General features: G+C 37.4%; 2 protein-coding genes across 7 annotated transcripts in view; one reads left to right on the plus strand and one right to left on the minus strand.

Annotated features, from left to right (window-relative positions):
- LOC131059747 (structural maintenance of chromosomes flexible hinge domain-containing protein GMI1) overlaps nt 1-16,393 on the minus strand; it is a 411,868-nt gene that overhangs the window by 75,857 nt on the left and 319,618 nt on the right. For all 5 annotated transcript variants that reach the window (XR_009110235.2, XR_009110236.2, XM_057992783.2 and 2 more), the window contains one exon: nt 13,353-13,419. Coding sequence is in view for 3 of the 5 variants with exons in the window: in XM_057992783.2 (XP_057848766.2) it covers nt 13,353-13,419 (67 nt within the window). In the remaining 2 variants the exon portion in view is untranslated. The remainder of the gene's footprint in view (nt 1-13,352; nt 13,420-16,393) is intronic.
- LOC131059750 (uncharacterized) overlaps nt 1-16,393 on the plus strand; it is a 119,568-nt gene that overhangs the window by 44,720 nt on the left and 58,455 nt on the right. The window lies entirely within an intron of this gene.

Consider the following 16,393-nt stretch of genomic DNA (forward strand, 5'->3'; position numbering starts at 1 on the left):
GTCGTTAGTTGTCTGCCTGGAACCTTAAGTTTGCCTTTATGAAGCACTTCTTTCAGGAGGATCAAGCTGGTTAGACCAAAAGAAGAGGGTGAATAGGTCTAAGGTCAGGGTAGGTCCAGTTTGATGGTTTTCTTGTTAGAGTCCTGTTTGCTTCCAGGTCTGAGTCGATTGAGCAGAGTTGGTGATCAGAAGGAGATCGAAGTGGTGATTTCAGAAATTGATGAGCAAATGCACCTGATGATGATTGAAGGAGTTTTGGAAGAATATGACCAAGATTGTTGACTTTTGAGGCATAATTGAGAAAGTTGATACATTTTTTCCTTGAAGGAGAGTTTTTAGGCTTTGAAATGATAAAAGCCAGTCTAGGAGGAGATTTTCGCTCCTGACCCTTCCAAAGGGTCCAAAGCGAAATCTCCCTTTCCTGCCTTCCTTTGGCCCTGAAACCCAGTTCAACCTTACCTAGACCAAATTGGATGAAGATTTGTTTTGATTGTGAAGCAAGGGAGTTGATTTGATCAAATTTGATGGAAAATGAAGTGAAACAAGGTAAAGAACTAGCCAGGAATATAATTTTCGCTCCTGACCCTTCCAAAGGGTCCAGAGCGAAAATCCTTGTTGCTTTCATTTTCTTCTCAGTTTTGGCTAAGTTTTGTTTTCTAAGGCATGTTTGAGGATGAATTGAAATGTTTTTGCCTGGAGATGGAGTTGATTGATATTCAAGAACAAGATTTTAGGCCTAAAGGAGAATTTCACTCCTGACCCTTCCAAAGGGTCCAAAGCGAAATTCATCATACACCTTGTTTGTTGCCTTGAATGGGCTAGAAGCCTTGTTCCTAATGTTGGAAAATGATTCAATCTTGCCTCTTGAAGTGGTTTGAAGCTTGAAAAAGTGAGCAATTTAGCCGAGAATGAGATTTTCGCTCCTGACCCTTCCAAAGGGTCCAGAGCGAAAATCTTCTTGAAGCTCATTTCCTCTTAAGTTTGCTTAAATTTTGATGTGCAGGGTATCTTGGAAGGAAGCTTGGACATTCTTGTTGCCTTTGAAATGTTTGAAAGCATTGAAAATGAAGGATTTTGGACCAAAAAGGAAACTTCGCTCTTGACCCTTCCAAAGGGTCCAGAGCGAAATTCCTAAAAGCTCTTACTTTTGCAATAAAGGAAGTCAAGTTTTTGATTTGTTATGGCATGGATGGAAGAAAATAACTTGCTTTTGCCTCTTGAGGTCGTTTTGAAAGGGAGAAATGAAGGATTTAGCCCAAGAAGTGATTTTCGCTCTTGATCCTTCCAAAGGGTCCAGAGCAAAAATCTCTCTAAGAGACATTTCTTGCCTTATTTGGCCTAATTTTGGTGTCCAAGACATGATGAGAAGAAGAATGAACATGTTGAAATCCTGGGGGATGTTTAGAAGTTGTGAAAATGAAGGATTCTAGCCAGGAAAGGGAATTTCGCTCCTCACCCTTCCAGAGGGTCCAGGGTGAAATTCCTTATAAACCTACCTTTTGACCTTGGACATGAAACCTTATTCCTAGGGTAATGAAGGATGAAATCCTACCTTGCAAAGAAGTTTCAAGTTTAAAAGATGATGATTTTGGGTCAAAAATGAAAATTTCGCTCCTGACCCTTCCAAAGGGTCCAGAGCGAATTTTCTCAAAACTTCTTTTTGCTATCAAGTTTTGCTAGGTCAAGTGTGGGATAAGGCAAAATCAAGAGGAAGTTGCCCTTAAGAGTGCCTTTAAGTTGCTAGAGACCATGAAAGATGAAGGAATTGAGCCTAGAAGTGATTTTGGCTCCTAACCCTTCCAAAGGGTCCAGAGCGAAAATCCTAAAATCCCCTATTTTGCCCTGCAAAAACAAATCAAACTTGGATTGGGTGAAAGAAGAGAACTATCTCCTAGCCTTGTGAGGTGGATTGAAGTTGGAATGATGAAAAATGAGCTACAAGCAAACAAATTCGCTCCCGACCCTTCCAAAGGGTCCAGAGCGAAAAACACTAAAGTTACCTTTTCCTTCAAGATTTGAGTAAAACTAGGCCTAGATTACAGGGAAAGAAGCTATTTAGAATGCCTTGGAGAGATTTGGACCTTCAAAAAATGTGAATTTTGAGCTCAAGAGAGAATTTCGCTCCTGACCCTTCCAAAGGGTCCAGAGCGAAATTCTAGATACGTCCTGTCCCTGGCTAAGTTGTTGAGCAAAATTGACCTTTTTTGCCTTGTGAAGATCAAACCAATGCTAGTAAGTTGAGAAGTGGGTTCAAATTGAGCGAATTTTGATGAATTGAAGTGAAGGAGATTGGAAAATTGGCCTGAGAGGTGAATTTCGCTCCTGACCCTTCCAAAGGGCCCAGAGTGAAATTCATAAAAAGCAGTGTTTCCTTCAAAATCTTGTTGAGCCAACTCGGTGGTTGAGATGAATAGACCTTGGGGATTGCCTTGGAGAAGGTTAATGATCAAGCAAAGATGAATTTTGACCTAAAAAGAGAAAATCGCTCCTGACCCTTCCAAAGGGTCCAGAGCGAAATGCCTATTTTCACCCAATTTACTCATGTGAAGAGCTAAAAATTGAAATCCAAGACTTTGTTAGGCCAAAACAAGCGTAAGCTCGCCTTCCGGAGGATTTTGAAGTGAAGAAAATATGGTATTCATGGCCTAGCCAGGGAAATCACTCCTGACCCTTCCAAAGGGTCCAGGGCGAAATCCTCAAAAACACCTATTTTTCATCTTTGTTAGATTGAGTCAAGGGCAAGTTGCAAAATTGTGAAGACAAGGAAATGGGAGATTGCAAATCTAGGTTGTAAAGATTTTGATTCATGAAGTGAACAAGCCTAGAAAAGGGGTTCAAATAAGCCTTGAAAGGATTTAGACCTACATCACTTTGGATATTTTAATGCCTAAGGAATGAAGATTCATCAAGCCTTAATCAAGCTTTAACATTCCTAAGCTAGCCCATAATTTTTCACTAAATTAGCCTATTACAAGACATTTGAGAGGCTGAAACAAGTTCGCATGAATTAAGGCATTTATAATTTAATTAATTAATTTCTAAGCCTTGAAATAAATGAAAAATCCACCTTTGAAGCTTTGGAATTAATTTTAAAAATAAAAAATTATGATTGAGCGCTCATTACTCATTATTTTGCCTTTATTTGCCAAGTCGGCCATCCTTTAAGAGGGGTTTTGTTTCATTTTATTCCCTATTTGCCAAGTCGGCCTCAAGGAGAATCAAGGTGAGCGCCCTATATAAGGGAGGTGTATTGTGACAAATTCAAATCATTCATTCATTGTTCTCATGTGAACTTGAAGAGCAGATTTAGAGGAGCGAATTCTAGCTAAGTTGGAGGTGAATTTCTTGCTAGTTGGAGGTTAATTTCCAGAATTTGCCAAGTATTTGAAGGCTAGTAGAAGGCGAAATTCCTTTGAAGGCTGATTGAAGCTTAATTCCAAAGGAGGACCTGAAATTCAGATTAAACGTCCTTGTCCAGCAAATTCTCATCTCCCTTCATTCATTTTTCAAGGTTGATAGCTAAAATTCAAGGAAGAGGTATGAAGAATCAGATTTTTGAAATTTTTATTCAAGATTTAGTTTGATTTTCCATAGTAATCCTTTGAAAAATCTAAGTCTTGTACAATCTGATTCTAATTTAATTTGAAAATTCATAATTCTTAGATTTATCATTATTTTCAAATTAATATTTAGTTATTTCCTTGGAAGGTCTAAAATCTCCTATAATGAAGACATTATGCTCAAACCCTAACTTTAAGCTTTTGTGTAGGTATCAAATGACGACCCCCAAAGCCGGAGGATCTACTACTTGACAGGCTCTCATCAAGGAGGATCAAAGGAATGACGAATTAGAGACCAGGATCGTGTTCAAGTGGAGCAATATCGGAGACACCAACTTAGGAAACCTCAATGTGAAGAAGTTTCGAGAAGCGCCCTACATCGGCAAGCCGTCACCTGTTGCAAAGAAGATAATTGAGAGTGGCATCATCAAAGCTGCAGGTTTCCCTCCCGCAGTCAAGTGTCATGAGTTGATGATTGAATGTGCCCGGCACCATGATTCACACTCAAGGACGATCGTAGCCGAGGATGGTAGTATCTTAGCCTATCTTTCAGAGGAAGCTATAAGTGAAATTTTTCATCTCCCGGAACATAGAGACATGATCTATAAAAGTCTAGAAGGAGCTAGGTCTATCTATGAGGATGATCCTGATTCCTGCTTGAACTTCATCAACAAGAATTGGCTACTCAAGAGCAGACCTCGCCTGAACAAGATTCCCAATACACCGCACAGAATAGACTTCCAAGAAGAATTCAAGGATTTGATAACCTTGCTCTATCGGGTCACGGGTGCCTCTCAAGCTTTCTTCTTTGACAAATGGATGTTCTTCTTCATACAACTGATTGTCCAAGGAAAGGGAATGCTCAATTGGGCTAGAATCATTAGCAATAGCCTGGACGTGCAGTTAAGAAGACTAAGGCCTACCAAGTCATTTCACATGAGTTCATATGTTGTATATGCCTTGATCAGAGGTTTTGAGTATGCAGGACTACCTCACAGAGGAGTTATTGGAAGAGGACCCGGAGAAATAAGAGTTTGTGATTCTTATGTTCAATTACATCATCCGCCAAGAAGTGACTACAAGCTAGTCAATGACACCTTCACGATGAATATTACCAGGATATTGCAAGGTGGGATTCACAATCGACTGTCTCTGGACGCACGAGCTCGTGAAGAAGCATGGTGCATGGTTCATTCAGTTTCCAAAATTCACATACATCAGAGTTCATGGGTGTCCTTCACCGCCCTACATGTTGCCAAGATATCCTACAGATAGGATAGTACTACTTGAGGTGACTAGATAGTTGGCAGCTTATGCGAAAGCATCCAGACACAAGCATGGAAATGAAATTCCCGTGCCCATCATACTAGGGAACTCAGTTGAAGTGTGTCCTAATACTCAAGCCGCAGAAGATGCAGAGAAGGAATTATCTCTATACTCATTCACATCCTTTGCCTCGAGAGAGAATTTTGATCCTCATGGTCATATAGAAGAAACAGTCAGGAAGAAGTACAAGCATGAGGTTCAGGTGGAGTACTTTTGGATGAATGTCCAAGATGATGTAGAGGTCAAAAGAAAGATGCATTCCAGGTTATCCTTGGATCTCATCAGGAAATGCAAAATTTATAGCGTAGCCGATCAAGCCCACGATAATGGTAGATACCTCCAGTCGTCCTATGAGAGGGAAGATAAAGAATTGAAGATAGATTGGAATGAGCCCGAGGTTTTAGACCTAAGAGCTTTGATGGCTCCCGTTTTATCTTGCACTCGCAGAAGGGTGGATGTACAACATCAAAAGTTGAAGGAGCAGAATGTATCTATGACATTCACCGTGGAAGCAAGACTAGAAGAAGGAGAGGCAAGTGTGAGTGAGAATACTTCTCATTCCAAAGGTTCAAAGAGGAAGGAAGGACCTGAGAAAAGAGAACCTTCCAACAAGAAGCAGAAAATGAATCCTGATCGCCCACCAAGCACATCTTCTAGGCATGAAAAGGAAGCAAGTCAAGGAGAAGATAAGAGGCAGATAGTGTATGAAATTGATGAGTCTATGGAATCCATGGTACAGAATGATAAACAAGGAAAAGGACAGACACCTCAGCATTCATCAAGTCAATCTCCCCAAGTTGGTGCTAATGAGCAACAAGAAGAAAAGAATGATGATGAAGCAACATCTCCTTTCCGGGAAGATAGACCTCTACCTAAAGAAATACAAGTGAGGGAAACGAGATCTGCAATTCCGGATTGGTTGAAAGAGAGGCTGACAAGGGTAGTTGTGGTTGAAGAGGAAGAACATGTATTTGACTTGGAAAGCCTTATAGGAAATTCTCATGAAGTGATAGAGAAGAAGAAGGCCACAAAGATGTCAAAGGTAATTAGAGATGAGACAAGATCCAAAAAAGTGTAGATAGCTACACTAGTGGTGGACAAATATGAAGATGAGATTCTAGCAGAAGAATATGATCTAGAAACATTTGATCTTGGTCCACTTACCACTGAGCAGGCTATGGAAGAAGCAACTGATTCACTGAAAACACTCAAAGACAAACTCAAAGAGGAAGTGGAAAAGAATAAGAAGCTTGAAAAGGAGGTCAATGCTTGGAGGAATTATTTTAGCCATCTTAACCAACCTTTGAGACGACAGGATCCAGCAATATCTCCTTTACACGCACTTCCTCTTGAATCAATAAGTGAGGCAGAAAGGGTAAAGAGCCTAGTTCAACTCATGAGTTCTTGGATTGATGAATCTCACAAGGTAGCCGTTGAATTTGCAACCAGAATGATGAAGACAGTTCATCGAGCTATCCAGGTCCTTGAGATTATCCATAATCTAATGATAACTGTGGCTGCATTCACTCACACAAGAGATGTTATCATCCCAGTCTTACAAGTGATAAGAGAAACACCAAGACGGATTCTAGCTCAAGAAAATATAATGGATGGAGGAACCCATAGCCTCCTGTAGTGGTCAGCTCTGCTCCAGATGAAGGAAGTTCTTTTTGAAGACGTCAACACCAGATGTAGCCGAGTTGAAGGCATCATCCATCCAATTCAAGACAAGGTGTTTGAGGTGTTGTGTACCATCCTTGACAGGTGGATTGAGATCGAGACAGATGTGGACATCCAGGAGTTGGAGGACAAAATCAAAGTCATCTTTTGTAAGGAAGAGAACATTGTCATAGAAAGGCAACGAGATCAAATGTATACTACTATGTTCCTGATTGAGAAGACCAAAGAACTTGACCCTGGATGGGAGACGACTCTTCTCACTGCTTTTGATCAAGTCCTTCACTTGGAAAAACAAATGAAGAATCTTCCTAAGATTCCCATTGTTGAGATCATAGATGAAAAACTCGGCGAGCAATTCAAAAACTCGCGAGTAATCGCGATCCATAATCCTGCGCGAGTTAATCGCGGAAATACTCGGGGCGATTTTTTTATATACTCGCCGCGATTTTTTTGGCAAATAATCGCCGTTAATGGCCAAAACCCGCCCGAAACGCGGCACAAAATGCGAGAAAAACGCGACTTAAGTCGCAGGCAAAAAAAAAACCGAAGTCTTTATTCCATTTCGCGGCTCGCGCGACTCCGGAAGGCAAAAAACGCCATGCGATTTGCATAGGGTTTGCATTTGCACGCACGACCAGGTATCTTTTTGTATTGTTTCATTTCGAATACACAGTCATTTTGACTGTGTAATACACAGTCATTTGAAATGACTGTGTATTACACAGTCAAAATGACTGTATTGTTTGCATTTGCACGCACGACCAGGTATCTTTTTGTATTGTTTTATTTCGAATACACAGTCATTTTGACTGTGTAATACACAGTCATTTGAAATGACTGTGTATTATACAGTCAAAATGACTGTATTGTTTGCATTTGCACGCACGACCAGGTATCTTTTTGTATTGTTTTATTTCGAATACACAGTCATTTTGACTGTGTAATACACAGTCATTTGAAATGACTGTGTATTACACAGTCAAAATGACTGTATTGTTTGCATTTGCACGCACAACCAGGTATCTTTTTGTATTGTTTTATTTCGAATGACTAAGACTGTGTAATACACAGTCATTTGAAAATGACTGTGTATTACACAGTCTTAGTCATTTCAAATGACTGTGTATTACACAGTCACAGTCATTTCAAATGACTGTGTAATACACAATCATTAGTAATTAGTAATTACAATTTACAGTCATTTCAAATGACTATGTATTACACAGTCATCAGTCATTTGAAATGACTGTGTAATACACAGTCATTTGAAAATGACTGTGTATTACACAGTCACAGTCATTTCAAATGACTGTGTAATACACAGTCATTTCAAATTTTCAAATGACTGTGTATTACACAGTCATCATTACACAATCACAGTCATTTCAATTTTCAAATGACTGTGTAATACACAGTCATTTCAAATTTTCAAATGACTGTGTATTACACAGTCATCATTACACAGTCACAGTCATTTCAAATGACTGTGTATTACACAGTCACAGTCATTTCAATTTTCAAATGACTGTGTAATACACAGTCATTTCAAATTTTCAAATGACTGTGTATTACACAGTCATCATTACACAGTCACAGTCATTTCAAATGACTGTGTATTACACAGTCATCATTACACAGTCACAGTCATTTCAAATGACTGTGTAATACACATTCATTTTCAAATGACTGTGTATTACACAGTCATCAGTCATTTGAAATGACTGTGTAATACACAGTCATTTCCAAATGACTGTGTATTACATAGTCATTTTCAAATGACTGTGTAATACACAATCATTACAGTCATTTCAAATGAGAAATGACTGTGTATTACACAGTCATTTTCAAATGACTGTGTAATACACAATCATTACAGTCATTTCAAAATTTCAAATGACTGATGACTGTGTAATACACGGTCATTTGAAATTTTGAAATGACTGTGTAATACATAGTCATTTTCAAATGACTGATGACTGTGTAATACATTAATCATTAATGTACATTGTAATTAATGACTGTGTATTACACAGTCAATTGTGAAATACTCATAGTCATTTGAAATGACTGTCAACTGTGTAATGTCAATGTGTATTAAAGTATTTCATTTAAATTTAAATTTGAAGTTAAAAACTTAAAAAAATACACAACCAATTAAAAATTTTAATTTTAGAGAGTCATCTAATTTGACTGTAAATAAAATACAGTTATACAGTCATTGTAATTTTTGGATGTTTGTGATTTTTTTTGGTAACAATGTTATTTATCTCTAAATGTTGCCTCTCTTTTGCTAGGTTCTTTTCCACATCTTTTTGAAAGAAAATGGATTCAGCTTCTACAGTTAAAGTTGGTGGCAAAAAGAGAGACCCTTGTTGGAAACATGGGAGACCAGGTCCAAAACGAGGAGATGTTTTTTGCAACCATTGCAAAAAAATTGTAAAAGGTGGCATTAATAGGTTCAAATATCACCTTGCAAAAATTCAATGCCGAGATACCACAAGCTGTACGGAATGTACTGAAGAGGCTACGAGAGATGCAATAGCAACGCTTGAAGCATATGATCAAAGGAAGGCAACAAAAAAGAGAACAGCAGAGGCAATGGCAGCCCCAAGGGCAGATTTGAGTTCCATGGGGTCACATACAGATGTGGGGACATCTGGTTCTTCCCTTGGGCCACGGATACGAGCAAAGGGAACTTTGGACAGCAACATGGAAAACTTCTTTATTCCACGTAACACTCCTGGTGCACAACCTGGATTGCTTGGCACTGCATGGAATAAAGAGGCTCACCAACAAGCCAAGGTGGCGTGTGCTAGATTTTTTATCTACAACGATGTTCCGTTCAATGCTATTTCTAGTCCATCTTGGGACCAATTGGTCACCGCGTTGACTGTGGCAGGTAAGGGGTTCAAATCCCCAAGCCGTTACGAGGTAAGTGGACCGTTATTGCAGGATGAGGTCCAAAACACTCATGCATTAGTGGAAGAGCAAAGGACTATTTGGGAAAAGAATGGCTGCACCATTCTTTCTGATGGATGGACAGATGGTAGGAACAGGACACTCATCAACTTTCTAGTTGCTTCAGGAGGACAGTTAGTATTTTTAAAATCAATTGATGCCTCCAATGAAGTGAAGAATGCGGAGACCTTGTGCAACATGTTGGATGAAGTGGTGATGGATGTGGGAGTGCAGAATGTCATCCAAGTTGTGACTGATAATGCAGCTGCATATGTGGCAGCCGGCAAACTTCTAATGGCTAGACATCCGACATTATTTTGGAGCCCTTGTGCTGCCCATTGTCTTGACTTGCTCCTTGAGGACATAGGGAAACTAAGTTGGGTAAAGAAAGTGGTTGAAGATGGAAGGAATATCACCGAATACATCTACAATCACACATGGGTCCTGAATCTTATGAGAGAACACACTGAAGGTAAGGATCTTGTGCGGTCGGGGGTCACACGCTTTGCTACCAATTTCCTCACCTTGCAGAGCATACTTGCTACATTGCCCAACCTGAAGCGGATGTTCGTGAGTGAAAGATGGTTGGGGAGTCCTTATGCTACAAAGCCTGAAGCAGAGAAGGTTGTGATTGCCATTTTTGATACTAATTTTGCCAAGATGGTGGAGGAGATCATCAATGTAAGTTTTGAAACTTTAATTGATGATTTATTATTTAATTTTCTAATATTTCAATCTGCTGATTTTGTTAGATTTTTTATATCTAGGTGTCGGAACCGTTGGTGAGGGTGCTACGAATGGTGGATGGGGATCATAACTCCATGGGGTATCTATATGAGGCCATGGATAAGGCCAAAGAGGCGATTCAACACTTGTATGGGTCAAACAAGACCAAGTATGAACCCATATGGCGCATAATTGATCGGAGGTGGAACCATCAACTCCACCAACATATTCATGCTGCTGCCTACTTCTTGAATCCCAAGTTTTTTTACTCTCCGAGTTTCAAAGCAGATGCAGAGGTTAGAATTGGCCTTGACACATGCATTCGGAGATTAGTTGATGATGAGATCCTTCGAGACCTGATACTTGATGAGTTGCAGAGTTATAAGAAGGCCTTAGGGGAATTGTTTTCTTCACCTGATTGCAAACGTAGGAGAGCCACCTTACGACCAGGTAAAAAAAAAACATATGTTTAATTTTTACCATTTATTTCTCTCTTTAAGATTATTGAAATCTTTACAAGTTATAAATCACATTTTGTATCCTTGCAGATTTGTGGTGGGAAGATTATGGTGCCACAACGCCTAATCTTCAAAAGCTTGCCATCCGCATATTATCACAGCCTTGTAGTGCTTCTGGTTGTGAGCGCAACTGGAGTGTTTTTGAGAACATCCACACAAAAAAGCGCAATAGGTTGACTCAACAACGCTTGAATGATCTTGTCTATGTGCGGTACAACATTCGATTACATGAGAAGAAGGTGCTAGGGCAAGATTCACATGAAGCACTTGACTTGGATGACATTGATCCATATGCAGCAGAATGGGTTGCTTCTCCTGATGATGTTGATAATGATTTGGATCCATTCCTTACTAATGAGCAGCTGAGTGAGTTGGAGAGGGCAGGAGAGGAATGGGATGCGGAAGTGGCAGCACGTGAGGAGGAGCAGGAGGTTGATCATGCAGAAGAGGCACCTGTTAGTGTTGAGGATGTTGCCACTACTTCAGCACCACCCACCCAGCGGCCACAATCTATTTTGAGCTTTAGTCGTAGACGCAATTTATGATTTCTTATTTTCATAATTTCATTGATACCAAACTTTGAACTTGATATGTAATCAGAATTTCAGAGGTTCTTGTTTTGTGGTCTATGACTCTATAACTCTATGAGACTGTCACTATGAAACGTTGATATGTATTGAACTCTTATACATATGTTGCACTTGGTTTTTGGTTTATGCTATGATACTTGCATTTGTTGCTATGTATTACCAAAAAAATTTGATTTATATATCATGGAAATCATATATGTTATACAAATTTGGTGTAAATGTGTGTTTTTGAATTATATATTAAAAAAAAATGTATTTTCAAATGTTCGATAAAGTTGCCGAGTTTTGCCGAGTTTTTTGCCGAGTTTTGGCGAGTCCCGAGTTTTTAAAATTTTTTGGCCTCGCCGAGTTATTGCAAAATCCGAGTTTTTCATCTATGGTTGAGATTGAGGGAATTGTGTCCAGATTCATTGAATATGCTAGAAAAGAGCATAGGAAAGGGAACAAAGTTCTAGATGAAAAGTTGTTATAAGATGATGTGGCAGCTTAATTCCTATTGGTCTGTCTCCTCGTTATTTGTGCCAATTTTTATTGGCTATGGATTAATAATGATTATCTAAATGGGGACTTTTTTGTAACAAACCCTAATTAGGGTTTAGGTGTCAAAATCTCAACCATTGATCTTCTTTTGATCCGGGCCGTTCATTGTATTTGAGGATGCTATATAAGCCCTCACTCATTTCATTTTAAGGGTTAGACAGAGAGAAAAAAAAGTTAGAAAGTTGGAGAGAAATAAGTTTAATTTTGTTAGTAGCAAATTTGAGTAGTGAAGAGAGAAAGTTGAACAATTGTTGTTTATTTGGCTATGAGATCAATGAAATATTGAAGTTATGGTGTTTTGTTGCAATCCTTGGGGCTATCTTCATGGTTGTTTATCTTCTTGAATCACTCTTAGTAGAAATATCATTTAGATTTTAAGTTTGAAGGACGAATGTTGTGCCTGATCTTTGATAAGACTCACATTCCAAACCACTAGCTTCTTACTGATTGTAAGAACGCCTTGTGTGGTCAACTGGAAACATTGAAAGTGATTAAGAGTTCAATTATCATTGGGAGTATTGGTACGTATCTCCTTGATAGTATCTATCTCCTTGGTGATTTGAAAATCGTTGAATACCCTTAGAAGATCGCACCAATTCCAGTGGAGTTGTAATCCTTTGGCGATACTGAAATTGGTAGAATCTTATCAAGACCAGTCTTCATTAAGTCATTCTTAGGATTAGTTTAAATATCTCTTCCTTGAAACCCTTATCTTTTGATCTTTTTTGAAAATCTATTAGTATTAGGAAAATCCTGTTTCCTCATTTGGAAAGATAGTAGCACGGACAAGCTTTCTTTGAAAGTACGTAAGGCCCCTTGAAGAAACAACAAACACAACGACCACTAGTGCTTATCCGCGAGTAGAGATCCTACAAAACAAAACCTTGAAGTCCTTCCGATTGATCCTTTTTGCGATATCTTCAGCATTCGGAGACTTTACTCAAGAAAGGATAAGATACCTCTGGGTATTTTATTCTGTGTTTGGTCGTGTACAAAATACACATCAACAGTTAGGTAATTAGCAAGGGGGGTGAAATCTAAATGAAAACAATACTGATGATGAATAATGAAAATCAGGGTTGACTAGGTCACTTTGTATAAATAGACGCTCTCTCCAAGTATCTTGGAGAACACATTGGAGGCTGAAAATTACTTCAAAAAGTGTCATAGGAGTCTTCAAAACCAACTGAGCTCAGTGCCATCATCAAAAAACCCCACCAACAAACTGGCACACATCGAGAAATTCGAAGCTATCTACCATGCTAGAGAAACCAAAAATGGGGACATTACAATTTGGTGGACACATCCCAAGATAACTTTGTAGACAGCTAAATACACCAACATTTAATCAATGAATAATTAAATGAAAAATATTTTCTTATATTTATTAAAAAATAGACAACTAAGTTCACCACATCAAAAGGCTAAATTCTCACATGAAACCATCAAAATACCTTTCGAGCCATAGTTCCCTGTCACTTTGAGTAATCCTCCTAAATTTACACAACCTTGATCATCAACCTACATAGGAGCAAACGTCCCATTGATAAAATAAGTTTTTAAAAAAAAGCTTAAACAAAAAATAAACAAACTGGACAATACTTTAACAAATTGAAAATTCCAATTTGAAAATTTGTCATCATATAAAAACATAATTTACTCCAATCTCTACTTTAGTATCTTAAAATATTCACCCATAAGAATTAATATTAAATAAATCAAAACATTGAGAGTATCAAATAAAGTTTCGTGAGTTTTTCTTATTATCAAATATTATGTTTTGACGTGAGTTGTTTCCAATGGGAAGTAATGGGAAATTAAACTATCAAAACAAATGAATTTTATGATTTTCAAGAAATTTTAACAAGCATATACCTTTATGAAGGAAACTTAAACCATGTCATGATTATTTATTAGCCATTGAATGTGTTAAACCAACCTACAATTTACATTGAACCCTGAGACCAATTGATTTGAGGCTTCGATAATCTTTCATTTTATGGGGTTTACATTTTAAACGGCACTATGAATATGTGACATTTTGGTTGTGTGAATTTGGGAGCATTAGTAATCTACAACATGCCATAACGCCCATTTATCATGACATTGGTGTTGAAAGGGGTACAAAGGCTATAGTGAAATATAGCGCTTTTGAAAATAGAATGAACCCTTGTCAAATTGCATAGAGCCATGTCATACAAAGGTGTTAACTATTACAATACAAGCTTAGTGAAAGCTGTACCCAACCGACATAATCTACGTTGGATATGTTAAGGAGCCATTCTCTAGTAGACACATGGAAAATGACCAAATTCTTGTCATTTATGTTAGACAACTCAAATCACTCATAAGTGTTTGAGTAACACTCAGGCATAAAAAACAACAAAGAATCTATTGAGTTGTAAGATGAAAGTTAATGTGTTTGAGTTTCCTAAAGTCTTGATTATTCATGTCTTTGAGTCGTATTCAAAGGCATATACAAAACAAAAGATATTACAAAATTACAAGATAGAAGCTAAAGAATCAATTTTCTTGAAGCTTCAACTGTAGATGTGTGACATGGCAAGGACATTTTGTTCCAAAAATTGTGGGGAAAATAATAGTTATTATAAAAAATTCCTTCTTTGAGGTTGTTATAATCTTAGTTGAAGTCCTATTTTGGGTCAAAGTTGAGAGTGGCAGCATAGTGATTCATAGGCATAGTTGGCCTTGTAAATGGTTAGATTGTATTGTAGAAAGTCTCTATAAGCAAGCTAAATATACATTAGGCTAGGTAATACACATAAATTTGGTTCCATACATTAAGCGTACCAATGTATAGTTCTTTTGAAAATAATATGGACTACGTATTTCCTTATTTATTAATTATTCTTTCTTGTTATTGTACTTCTACTCTAAAAATTTCAACAACTATTGATTGATTCTTCATTTGAAAGGCTTCCAATTTGCATCAAGTAGTATAAAAAAAGAGTTAAGTTCTATGTGTCAGATTTGCATGTGTTCCATAACAAAGTTCACTTGTGTGTATGTTGCATTATAATTTGACCATGTGATTTATAGCTTAAAAAGGAAAAAATTATACGCAATCTAATTCGATTATTATGAGACAACACAAAATGGAATTGTGTGTATGTGGAACTATTCTTCAAATTGTAAGAGGAAACTCTCTAAGATCTAACCAAACCTAAGACTAATATCAAACTAAAACTATAGACAAAATTTACAAGAATGTGCATTGTACAAGATTTCAGCTGAGGTGTGGGAGTTGGATGAATCTAAATAGCTAAGTGCCCATGTTTTCTCCCTATATGCATTCACTAGACTATTAATGAGACTTTTATATGTTAATAGAAGTAAATTATTTAAGCACAAATGATCACAAATTCTTCCTACTAGTTAAATTAAGGAACAATATTGCACTATAACAAGATATTTTAGAATAACACCACACAATTTCAATAAGTGAATGGCTAAATTGCAATACAATCTACTTTTCATTTACTTGATGAAATTGATATCACAATAACATAATAACCTCAACTATATCGATAAACTATCTATCATAAACTAGTAATATGTTTTTAGTAATAATAAAATGTCCCAAAACGGCCACTTTAAGGTGAACCTATCGGCATGCTTTAATCAAACAAAAAGAATTGAATTTGTTAAGGCAAACCTATTCTAAAACAACTAATAATATATAAATAGCCTAAAATAGGGCTTTTGTAATGTCCCCGTTTTGAAATAGAATTTAATGGTAAATAATAATAAAAAAATTAAAATTAAAATTGTTATCAATGAAGCCTGCACCCTTTGCTAAAGCTGTGAACTTCAGCTGCCTATTGAAACATGGGAACACTTCATGGTTGTGGGTAACCTAAAACTGAAGTGGACCTCTAGAGTAAGATGGTTCTTCTCAAAATCTTCACCTAACTAACAATTTCTTCAGGGAAAAGAGTAAGGAGAACATATGAAAGTAAAATCTAACTCTAAGGTGATGCACTGAAAAGATATGTTGAAAAACTTAGAAGTAAGAAAGAGTGACACACAATATGACAGTAATAAAACTCTCTTTCACAACCCAGAAAAAGATAACCTTCGCATCAGTAATTTATAAGGAGGCTAGATAACCACAGTCCTAGGAGGAAAGAAAAACTTTCACAATCTAAAACTGATAACTACTAACAAACAACTTATAACCTGCAAAAGATTATTCACCTGCATAAAGGCACCAACATGAAAAGATACAACTCCAAGGACAAGAAAACTCACAAGAATCCGCACTAACCAATAAGGACCCATAATAATAGAAATAACTGGGAAGGAATGAACTAATTGTTACTGCAAAAGGTATCACCAATCTGTACTATTCCTGAAGATGTGTTACAAAATCATTCATTTTCTGCAAAAAGAACTCAAAAAATTACAGTCTGCCAAGAATAATGAACAAGTAAGAACCTTTACAAAAGAGAAGGAAAGCAGTTAATATGTTGCT

Source organism: Cryptomeria japonica, chromosome 3 (assembly GCF_030272615.1).
Source record: "Cryptomeria japonica chromosome 3, Sugi_1.0, whole genome shotgun sequence".
NCBI lineage: Eukaryota > Viridiplantae > Streptophyta > Pinopsida > Cupressales > Cupressaceae > Cryptomeria > Cryptomeria japonica.